At 39.6% G+C, this 12,174-nt stretch overlaps 1 protein-coding gene across 1 annotated transcript in view; it reads left to right on the top strand.

Annotated features, from left to right (window-relative positions):
• Positions 1-12,174, top strand: part of frmpd1b (FERM and PDZ domain containing 1b) — a 36,463-nt gene that overhangs the window by 21,786 nt on the left and 2,503 nt on the right. The window contains exons 5-16 of the mRNA XM_063000956.1: positions 4,738-4,840; positions 5,130-5,175; positions 5,327-5,431; positions 6,328-6,423; positions 7,160-7,285; positions 7,831-7,950; positions 8,181-8,317; positions 8,439-8,565; positions 8,734-8,826; positions 9,378-9,560; positions 9,735-9,879; positions 10,768-11,748. Coding sequence (XP_062857026.1) covers positions 4,738-4,840; positions 5,130-5,175; positions 5,327-5,431; positions 6,328-6,423; positions 7,160-7,285; positions 7,831-7,950; positions 8,181-8,317; positions 8,439-8,565; positions 8,734-8,826; positions 9,378-9,560; positions 9,735-9,879; positions 10,768-11,748 — 2,262 coding nt within the window. The remainder of the gene's footprint in view (positions 1-4,737; positions 4,841-5,129; positions 5,176-5,326; positions 5,432-6,327; positions 6,424-7,159; positions 7,286-7,830; positions 7,951-8,180; positions 8,318-8,438; positions 8,566-8,733; positions 8,827-9,377; positions 9,561-9,734; positions 9,880-10,767; positions 11,749-12,174) is intronic.

Below are 12,174 nucleotides of genomic sequence, written 5' to 3' on the forward strand. Positions count from 1 at the left end.
AAATAACGTATGTAATGACAGTGTAAAAATTTAATTAGTTAATGAAAAATATAATACACAAATATTGTGGGAGTAGTACTGGTAGTGGTTGTAATAGTAGTTGTAGTAGAAGAAGTACTGGTAGTGGTAGTATTTGTTGAAGTAGAAGTAATACTGGTAGTGGTTGTAATAATAGTTGTAGTAGGAGTAGTACTGGTAGTGGTAGCTGTAGGGGTAGTACTAATAGTAGCAGTAGTAAAATAACAGCATTATGATTAGTACTAATACTAGCTGTCATGATTGTAGTAGGAGTAGTACTGGTATTGGTAATGCTAATATAACTGATGTAAACAAACTCTGAGCAGATACACACATAAAAAATTTTTTGTTCTTTAATATTTCTAAGCTGTACATAAACATAGATAAAGGGTTTGGGAGGTAAAATGTGCCCCAGTATAACCTAAATCCTCCACAGTTTTTCTGTTTTACTGCGCTTTTGTAAACTCCCACATTTTATTATGTAACGGATTGGTTGTTAAGTCAGTGGAAACGTGGGCTGATTCTTAAAAAAGATTCTCTGGTTCTCTAAAGTGGCACTGGCATTGTGTTGGATGAAAAAGAAGTACTGGGGGGCACGGATATAGATTTCCAGTTCCTGAAGAAAAACATACACAAGTACATGAACTCTTGCTGTCTCACCTGCAGTTGATGACAGGACACCTGACATTTACTCTGCCTGTCAGACTTGGTGATATGTGCTGAGATTAGTCTGTGGTGAAATGTTTTGCATCTGTTTGTGAAGCACCCAACTGTGCCACATCAGATCAGACTCATCATAACACCAGATATACTGGAAACTGACTTAATTGTGTGTGTGTGTGTGTGTGTGTGTGTGTGTGTGTGTGTGTGTGTGTGTGTGTGTGTGTGTGTGTGTGTGTGGATTTGTGGATTGTTCTCTCTGGGTGTAAACTTGTGTTTCATGCCTGTCAGGCTCAGTAGCAGTCGCCACCTGCTGCTCCCCAGGTGCAAGTTAGGAAAAACACCCCAGTAGCTCTAAACAATCTCAATCAATGTTACAGTAATCGCTTATACACCGATAACTTTAAAACCACCTCCTTGTTTCTACACTCACTGTCCATTTTATCAGCTCCACTTACCATATAGAAGCACTTTGAGGTTCTACAATTACTGAATGTAGTCCATCTGTTTCTCTACATACTTTTTTAGCCTGCTATCACCCTGTTCTTCAATGGTCAGGACCCCCGCAGGACCACCACAGAGCAGATATTATTTAGGTGGTGGATCATTCTCAGCACTGCAGTGACACTGACATGGTGGTGGTGTGTTAGTGTGTGTTGTGCTGGTATGAGTGGATCAGACACAGCAGCGCTGCTGGAGTTTTTAAATACCATGTCCACTCACTGTCCACTCTATTAGACACTCCTACCTAGTTGGTCCACCTTGTAGATGTAAAGTCAGAGACGATCGCTCATCTATTGCTGCTGTTTGAGTTGGTCATCTTCTAGACCTTCATCAGTGGTCACAGGACGCTGCCCAGAGGGTGCTGTGGGCTGGATATTTTTGGTTGGGTGGACTATTCTCAGTCCAGCAGTGACAGTGAGGTGTTTAAAAACTCCATCAGCGCTGCTGTGTCTGATCCACTCATACAAGCACAACACACACTAACACACCACCACCATGTCAGTGTCACTGCAGTGCTGAGAATGATCCACCACCTAAATAATACCTGCTCTGTGGTGGTCCTGGGAGAGTCCTGACCATTGAAGAACAGCATGAAAGGGGGCTAACAAAGCATGCAGAGAAACAGATGGACTACAGTCAGTAATTGTAGAACTACAAATATGGACAGTGAGTGTAGAAACAAGGATGTTTAAATTGCTATGACTGATCAGTGTATACTGTATGTGATCTATAATAAATGTTCATCTTATAGTTTTACCATGGTAGGTTTGGTTTCCTTTAGTGCCAGAGCAAACCACGACTGGATGTTAAAGACCATGTCGAATTTTTAAAAGAACCTGCCTCTTTTTTAGAATGAAAAAAGCTGAATGCTCAATCTGTCAAAGCTATGAGCTTAGAACATCCTACACAATTTTTCTTACACTTTACTGATCATAAGTAAGTATTATCTGTACAGTCTATACTGTTTGGTGCTTAAAACTACAGTAAGCTGGTTCTTTATAAGAGGCTACAGTATAATAACAGAAATCTCTTATTATTTTAAAGCAAATATCAGAGCTACACTGCTAATTAGAAGATTTATTTCTTGGCTAATGTAGCTAATGCATGGGGGAAGGGAGTGGCAAAAACAGCCTAGCCATTGGAAGGTGCACTTGTCAGTGTCCCCAGTGCTGGTCCCAAGCCTAGATAAAAAAAATCTAGTGTGGACCAGATCTGCTTTGGCAACTCCCAATACTAAATACTGGAGCAGCCAAAAGAAAAAAAATCAATTAAAAAGGAACAATGAGACCAGTTAAGCTTGATGGATTGGTGCCCTGTCTAGTGTACTCCTGCCTTCTTTGTTGAATTGGACCCTGTGTGACCCTGACCTGAACTGTTGTGACCCTGAAAGTGGTTGATGAAATTTAAATGAAATAAAACATTTTCTATTGTATTATGTAATTATAGCCAAAATATCTCTTATGTTCACTTCCTCATATACTGTATATACACACACATTCTCACAGTCTAAAAAAAGCTGGCTAACATAACATGCTCTGCAGCAAAAACAGCTGATCTCTGCGTAAATGAAACACGGCTGCTCTACACTGGGATATTGACATTTTACTGCTGGAGACATGTGGGAAGTAGGGGGCTGGGTGTTGGGGTGTTGTTGCTATGGTACATTTTGGCCTAAAACCATGGTGAGAAAAAGCGGTCTGAGACAGAATCAGGGCAGTTTTATCTGATGTAAAGAGGAGCTTAGCTTTGAGAAGACATTAGTGAGGAAGAAAATGTTTGGAGGGAAAGACAACGAAGTGTGTGTGTGCGTGTATGAGTGGATGCATGAGTGTGTGCATGTGTTGATGCGCATGTGAGCATGAATGAGCAAGTGTGTGTGTGTGTGTGACAAATGTCTTCACAAATGTGAGTCTCCAGGACAGAGAGCAAAGAATGCTGAAACAGATCTTGCTTTACCATTACTACGAAGCTGAGATTTGTTCATTCTGTTGAACCTTTTTTAACAGACAAAAGTACAAAGAGTTCCAATGTTTTTGCTGACCAGCTTAAGTGTATTTTGTTAATGTAAACAAATTCGAAGCCTGAAACACACTTATAAAGAGAGAGTTGGCACAGATGCATGGTTAATTAATTTTAATCAATTAAATGGTTCAGGTGGAATTTTGCCTATTTCTCCTTGATACAATATGCTTCAGCTGCCTAACAGTCCGTGGTTGCTGTTGTCTGATTCTCCTCTTTATGATTCACTATACATCTTATTAGGAAACGGATATGGACTGCAGGCAGGCCAGTCAACCACAAGAACTCTATGTCTACATAGCCAGACTGTTGTAGTGCATGTTAAAATAATCTTGGACTTCTTGGGGGGAAAATTACCCAGTAGTGGCAGGATATGTCTCTTTAAAATCATGATATACTCCTCTACATCAGTGGATCCTGCACACATAAGCAAGTCACCCATTGCACTAATGCAACCTGATAACCTGACTGGCGTTGGCTTTTACAACTTTAGCTGGTAGCAGTCTAGATGGACCATTTCATCTTCGGTACAGAGAACTCTGTGTCTTTTATTTCAAAAAGAAGCTGAACCATAGACTCATCTGACCACAGCACACTGTTTTTACTGTCTTTTGCTCTGTTTGAGACAAACTTGGGCCTAGAGAACTTGACAGCATTTCTGCATAGAGTTGATGAGTTAATGTATTGCTTTCTCTTTGCTTAATAGAGTTTTAAGTGGCATTTCCTGATCCAGCGGCGGCCAGCGTTAAGTGACAACAGTTTTTCAAAGTACTCCTAAGCCCATGTGACTATATTTATTACAGTAACATAACAGTTTTTATGAAATGCTGTCTCAGGGCTCAAAGATCACTTACATTTAACATTATAATCTGGCTTTTCCCTACATGGACTGAGATTTTTCTGGATTTCTTGTATCTTTTTACAATATTATATATGGTAGATGTTAAAACACCTAAATTATTTGCAGTATTACATTAAAGAATGTTCTTTTTGAACTGATTGACAATTCTTTCACTAACCTTGACATAAAGACGTGAGCAATGACCCATCTTTGTTTGGAAAGACTGATCCTTTGGTGGATCTTCCCTTTATACCCAATAATGATACTGCCACCTGTTACCGATTCACCTGCTTATTGTGGAATGTTTCCAAACAGTGTAACTTAATACATATAAACTTTTCACTCTTATTTCTCCTCTGTCCCAATCTTTTTTGGATGTGTTATAGTCATGAAGTTCAAAATTTGTTTAGAAAATGTAGAAAATACAAAAAAGTTGATCAGCTAAAATATCAAAAAGTAATTTCGTTGTATTTTTTTCAAGGTATATACAGATTCAATAAAATTAACAAATCATAGTGTGTCTTTAATTGTACTTTAATAAAAGACCCAGAAATCTGGTTTGTACATACTACACTGTCTATGTAATTTCACCACAGATAATCTAAAAGTCTTTGTTATGTTCTTGTGTTTTGAGGATACAACTGAATCCATCACGCAATCTGTATTATATTGATATTTTTGTGTTTGTATTACAGGAGGACCAGCAGACGGTCGCCTCTTACCTGGTGACCAGGTGTTAAGACTAAATAACAAAGCCATAGATGATATGTCTCCTGAACATGTAGAGAACATGATCAGGTAAGAGTTCTTTGTCTCTTACTTTTTTCTGTTACTCTTCTGTCAGCGAAAGTTCACACATTACCTGAACCTTTTGACTACAATCCTCATGAATACTTGGCATTTAGGGGTTACTGTTCATAATTTTATTAATTTATCTATATGACTTATTTTAGCTAAACTTGTATGGAATTCTCAAACTGGGTTTTATTAAGCATATATTGCACTACATAACTAAAGCTCTAAGAAAGATTAAGGAACTCACTGGGAAATGCGTCATGATTATATCTTCATGTGCTTTTGCCTTTAGGGAGTGCCAGGATTCTGTAACTGTGACCATCCTCAGAAATATGCTGGTGAGTACATCACATCATCTGCAGCTGAGCTTTAGCATTTTGCATGTTTCATATTTCTTGTTTGTTTATTCAGAATTTTGTGAGCAAGTGTGTGTCTTCTTGTATGGTAAAACTTACCAAACTTACCACTTACTTGGGGTGTGTGACGCAGAACCCCAAGTCCTCGTTGATGACAGCAGAAAAGAGAGCTCGTCTGAGAAGAAATCCGGTTAAAGTGCGCTTTGCCGAGGAGGTGGTCGTCAACGGACACACTCAGGTTCAGCCCAACACACACACATTGCCCCAACATACACTAATTTATTTAGTCATTTACATCCTTACAGTGAGAATTGTCACTATTCATTTTCTAAGTGGCCAAATGTAAGTGGACCCTTGACCATGGGCTGGTTAAAAATCCCATTGCAAAACCATGAGCATTTATTTGGAGCTGCCCACATTACACTTTGGAACAGCCTTTGGAGTGTGTCTATGGGGAATTTGTGCAGTCTTTCACTGCTTGCTTTCACTTGCCAGTGGCAAATTCTCACCTAGAGCTATATTGCATATAGAGGGAAAGCTTTGCCCCATGTAAATCATCCACCACTCATGCAGGCTCCACCCAGCAGTGGTTGCATTTGCAGCAGCAATAGGGAACCCAGTCAAACACCCCCTCTCAGGCACAGCCTATTGAGCCAGTTATACACCCAGCCAGGTCTATAACATTTAACATTTGAACTTGGAAACTGGAGATCTCAGTGGTGGTGGACCAGTTTCTACAATTTATGTTCATTTGTACAAAAAACATTTGAGGGCATTCCAGTTTATCCCAAAGACATACAAACTGGGTTGATGTCAGGGCTCTGTGCCAACCAGTCAATTCCCCCTTTAACAACATGTCACAGATATACTGGAACAGAGAACTGTATTTCTTAAGCTGTTGTCATGAAGGTAAAAGCATAAAAAAACATTTTTTTATGAGTCAGTTAATACACTTTTAGCAATGGGTGTAACTGAAACTACTGAACTTATTCATTAGAAGGAGTGTCTATATATACATTTTGACATACAGTGTATATAGGAATAACAGGCAAATAACATAGTGGTGCATCAAAACTTGAATGGCATACAGTTTTTAATAAATATAAAGCTAATAACAGTTCTATGTGTCTGCAGGGAAACTCTCTTCTCTTCCTGCCCAACGTTTTAAAGGTGTACTTGGAGAATGGGCAGACCAAAGCCTTCAAATTTGATAGAACTACATCTGTTAAGGTTTGCCTTCTTTTCTAAGTGCAGTATTTTCTTCAGAACTGCTTTTACACTTTATTCAGATATTAGTATACACCCTATGAAATCTGGATTTTTTCATAATTTAACACTGGGGCAGTTTTAGCTCAGCGGTTAAAATACTGCACTATTGATCAGCAGGTCAATGGTTCAAGCCCCACCACCACAAACAGCAGTTGCTCCTGTTGTTTTTTGGTCATAACTGTATTACACCTCGGATGAAAAAAAGCATCTGTTAAACGCCATAAATGTGATGTATGCAGCCAGTGTGTAAGTGCTGCACGGCACCAAGATCATGAGTTCAAACCACACCTCCGGTCAATGTCTGTGTGGGGTTTTCTCTGTGTACTTCTGTTTCCTAATACCTCCTTAAAATATGCATGATGGACAGACTGCTCTAAATTGCCTAAATGTTAGAGAGTGGTTGAACGGATGAGCGTGTGCTGCCCTGTGACCGATTAAGATGAAGCAGTTATTGAAGATGAATGAATACAGACTGCACTTTGATTTTGGTTCTGCTAGCCATGCCTTACCTTGCAAATAAATCCGATATGCCTTAAAATCACCAGAACTAAATAAAAGTTTGACAAACGTTATACAGATTTCAAAGGGCCGTATACTTCTAAGAGATTTCACACTAGTCATTAGCTTGTATCACTTCATGTTAAGACTGTGATGGATATCCCCTGATTCATGTACATGTGTGTGTGTGTGTATAAAGGACATTGTGCTAACTCTGAAGGACAAGCTGTCGATTCGGTGTATTGAATATTTCTCCCTGGTGCTGGAGCAGCAGTATAGCATCACCAAACTCCTCTTACTGCATGAAGATGAGCTTATACAGAAGGTAACGCTCAGCAGGTGACATTTTTATAATCACAATACTAACACAAATATAACGAGGTAGGATCACGCTGTGTCTCCCAAATTGTGTTTGCAAACAGGAAAAAGTGCTTCAAAATAGTTATTATAGCACTAAATTTTCTTTGTCCTTTTGAAGTAATAGAACATAGTACAAAATATGCTACAAGTGTGTAAGCGATACCTTTTCTAAACCTTCAGCATTATAATCTCTTCTGGTTGCAGCTATAACAGCCTCAACTCTTCTGCTAAGACTTTCCACACAACTTGGCTTGTGTTTTTGGGTGTTTGTGCCCCGTCAGTCGAAAGAACATTTGTGAGGTCAGGCAACGACGTTGTTGACAACTCATCAAACTCTGGATGCAGATTTTCCTAATAACCAACCATCGTTATTCGACGGCTAGCCAAAAACCAAATATACTGGATTTTCTAGTCCTAAAAATACCCATAAGCTCTATCATTCCTTCTAATATGTCGTACAGGGGTGTGTAATTAATTGTAACCCAGACTAAAGGTGTGTTACTTCCCCAGGTGGTGCAGAAGAAAGACTCTCACGATTATAGATGTCTCTTCCGAGTGTGTTTCATCCCCCGGGACCCTGTCGACATACTACACGATGACCCAGTTGCTTTCGAGTACCTTTTCCAGCAGGTATCAGCATGTGTATAAGTGTTTAAGTATGACTGTATTTACAATATGAATTAGGTGAAGCATGGAGTTTGATCGATCAGCATTTTTGAGGCCAGTGTAACCAGCCTAAAAGTCTAAAAGTGACCCCTCGTAGGCTGATGTAACCCTATGTATGTGTTTATAGAGTCACAGAGTATAATTTCATAATTTATTATGATTTGAGATATAACACTGGAATTTTGTGTACACAGAGCGTTGGAGACGTGTTGCAGGAGCGGTTTGCCGTGGAGATGAAGTGTAATACGGCAATAAGGCTGGCAGCACTGCATATGCACGAAAGGATGGCCAGCTGTGGACAAACTACCAGAGCATCTGTAAAGAATATCATGTAAGTATTACAAACACGCATGTGTTTATACGTATGTTCATCACATGATTTGGGAATTGTTAATTTTATCCAATTATTTATTTATTAGTGGTTTAAAAGTGCATGTGTTTGCCTTGTTCAGTAAAGAGTTTGGCTTGGAGAGTTTCATTTCACCCACGTTGCTGAGGAACATGAGGGAAAAAGACCTGCGAAAAGCTCTTACAAGTCACATGAAGAAGATCCAGTCACTGCTGGAACCTCGACAGAAAGTAAGTTTGTTGGTTTGTGTGGAATAATGCTTTTGAAAATAATGGCAGCATTTCTATTGCTGGGCACTGATACAGCCAAAGCTGTTCAGTGGGGCTGAGGTCAGGTCTCTTTGCAGGCTATTTCAGAGAGTATGTGCATTTATTTTTCTGATAAATCTCTTTTTGTAGGTTATCTCTGTGCCTCAGGCCAGGTTAGCGTATCTAACTCAGATGGGAGAGCTGATTTCATACAGTGGAAGATCCTACAACGCCACCATGCTGGTGAGGGCATTCTTTGTGTTTTAGTTTCTACCACTAATTACTCCTTCACAATTAAATTGGGAATTGTATATATATATAATAGTAATGGTATATAATATTGTTACATCTAATTCATTATTAGAAATCAGTTTATTATCTGACAAATTATAATATGTGGTTAAATAGCAATGTAGAACTAATAATACGATTATTAACATTTACCAACCATTTAAAGAACTTTAACATGGACATGGTTTTCCATTAAATCCGAAGAAAGGCGTTAAATATGAAACTGTACAGTGCTTATATGACAAGGAAGTATTTATTTTCAGGTGTCTGTATATTTGTGGTTTGTTTTTTTCTTGTGAATTACATGAACCTCTGCTAAAGTGTTTAATAACAGAATTATAATTAAGTCTTAATGCATGAACGCAGCTGGCTAGAGCTGCTTGGCCATTGTTGTATTCCAGCTTGGTCCTGAACGACTTCCAACTTGGTCCTGAACGACTGTAGTAGATGTCCAGTGTGGGAGCTTGGATGTTTGATGTTTTTTGTGTGTTTATGTATCTCAGCTGCAGGACCGGGAGTCGTTGGTGAGTTTGTTGGTGGGAGCACGGTTTGGTGTCAGTCAGATACTCAATCATAAGCTGAATATGATCTCAACCATCATAGATTTCCATTATATCTCACGTGTAGAGGTGCTGTCCGAGTCGGACAGGGTCAGCATGCTAAAGATCTACCTGCACGATATCCAGGTGGGTACCCACACCATAGTAGGAAATGTTTGTACCATTTTCACTGTATCAGTCATCTAGTGTTGTATCCAAAGTATCTTCTATCTTATTTCTATTTTCTTTATTTAGATATTATAGGCAGAAGTATAATTCTGTTTGTTTAGGTCATGTTTGCATTTGTGTCTCTGTGTGCAGCCCTTGGCCTTGCTAATGGATGCAGTAGCTGCTAAGGATTTGGCTTGTCTACTTGCTGGCTACTGCAAATTGTTGGTGGATAACAACATAAACGTGTTCCGCTGGGGTCCTCGTCCCAAAATACGCCGTATACCCATAGATGAAGGTAAACATAATGACTGGAATTTCAACTACCTAGTTATAAGTACACCTAAATATGCAACTAAACTTTTTAAAGTATTTTTACATCTTTACCTGGGTTAAAACACCAGGATCTAGAAATTCCAAGCAATTTAGGTAGCCATAACTGTCAAAATACATTATGTATTTGGTTTCCTTTATTTTCAAGTGACATAACTGTTTAAATGAGCTAGAACATATAGTATATACTATGCCAAATCTAATTTAAAATTGGTTTACCATTAGTGGTGTCGTATTAATGTAATATTTTGAAGTGCAAACCATACATTAACAACGTCTAGAAATGCTGCCGTCTCCTCTGGACTCAAGCTCATTTTAAATGGATGGATGCAAAGTGGAAACATTTGTTGTGGTCTGATGAGTTCACATTTCAAACTGCATTTGAAAATAATGGACATAATACTTTTTGAGGAAAATTACAAAAAAACATGGTAATGGGGTGTGTCAGGTTCAATAGGATGGAAACTTGTACATCTGTAACGGCAACATTAATGCTGAGGGGTACCTACGCATTTTATCTAGACATGTTTTAGAGACTGTTATGCTTTTTTCAGTCAGACAAAACCACATTTTGAAAATGTTAAAACAGCCTGGCTTTGTAGTAATAGAGTGCAGTTGCTAGACTGGCTCGCCTGCAGTCCAGACCTCTCTTGTTGATAACATATGATGCATTATGAAGCACAATATACAACGATAAAGACCCTAGTGAGGAAAGAAATGATATTACACAGTGGAAAACATGCCCCTGTCCTAAGTTTTTTTGGAATGTGCAACCATTACGATCATATACAAATATGATGCCATTTAGTTGAACATTATACTAAATATCTTGTCTAATGTTCTAATTCTGTAGGCTTCAGATTCCGTTGTGGCAGTGACTCGGATGACAGCTCGGACGAGGACTACTCCATGGACAATCTAGACGCACAGCTCTCTGAGGACACTGTCTCAACTCATACGAATGATGATCGAGAAGATGATGAAGGACATAAACATGAAGCCAAGACTGAGATAGTAAGAGTGATCGTGACCCACACAGAGGATGACTGCAGAGTTGAAGGTGCAATAGAAGCAACAAGTACAAGTGGATCTATTGAAGACGAAGACTATGCAGCCAAAGTAGATGCACTTCTTGAGACGGGGTGGTACACTGACCCAAGAGTCAACAGCAGCTTTTCGAGTCTCTCCAGTAGCTCCCTGAATGCTCTTGAGGAATGTAGCAAGATTTACACTACATGGCCTGCTCGTTTGGACACTTGTCAGGAGGAAATGTCCAAATCAGATCAAGCTTCTGAGGCTACTAGCCTAGATGTCCACCATCCATACCTGTTAGAGATACCTGACAGCCGGAACGAGAAAGAATCAAACGCCACCAGCTATCTGCCTTATGATAAGCACCCAGGCTTGAGGTACAGGGAGCTCTCCGAAATCTCTGACTCCCTTCCGAGCCCTCCCGAAGCCAGTGATGATGCACTAAGTTACGATGAAGAGGAGGGTAGAGATGAAAACAAAAATTATAAGCCTGCAGATCTTGAGGTTCTGTTAGCTGCAGGTAGTACCAATAGCATAAAATCTACAGTTTCTGGCATTAATGTTCAAGCACTTTTAGCACGGATTCGTAGCCACCCAGCCTGTATGCAAGAGTGGAGAAATTCTAACCTCAACCAGAAAGAGAAAATGCAATCAAATGGGCAGTCCACCAGAGAGAAGGGTCAACAACCACCTTCTTTAAGGGTAGCAGCCAAGAGTAGCAGAGACAGCGGTTCAGAATCAGAGGACGAGTTCTACGATGCCCATGATCATCTCACTCCACCAGTCCTACAACGACATGCAGGTCAGTGAGCTTCATCTAAACTACTACTAACCCAAATGGAAAAATGTTAATGCTCTGTGTTAATCCTCACAGCAATAGGGTACTTGGTTTGATTCCTAGGTGGAGCAGTCCAGGTCCTTTCTGTGTGGAGTTTGCATGTTCTCCCTGTGTCTGTGTGGGTTTCCTCTGGAAGCTTTGGTTTCTTCCCACAGTCCAAAGACGTGCAGTCAGGTTAATTGGAGATACTAAAATATTGCCCTTAGATGTGTGAGTGCGATGGACTGGCGCCCTGTCCAGGGTGCTTCTGTGTGCCTTGTGCCCATTGAGAGCTGGGATCTCACGACAAGCTCCCCACAAGCTGCAATAGGACAAAATGACATTAGAATTAGAAAATAATAACAACACAGACAAAACTACTACTGTCAATGTGTTACATTTTTATGATTT

Source organism: Trichomycterus rosablanca, chromosome 8 (assembly GCF_030014385.1).
Source record: "Trichomycterus rosablanca isolate fTriRos1 chromosome 8, fTriRos1.hap1, whole genome shotgun sequence".
In the NCBI taxonomy this organism is placed as follows: domain Eukaryota; kingdom Metazoa; phylum Chordata; class Actinopteri; order Siluriformes; family Trichomycteridae; genus Trichomycterus; species Trichomycterus rosablanca.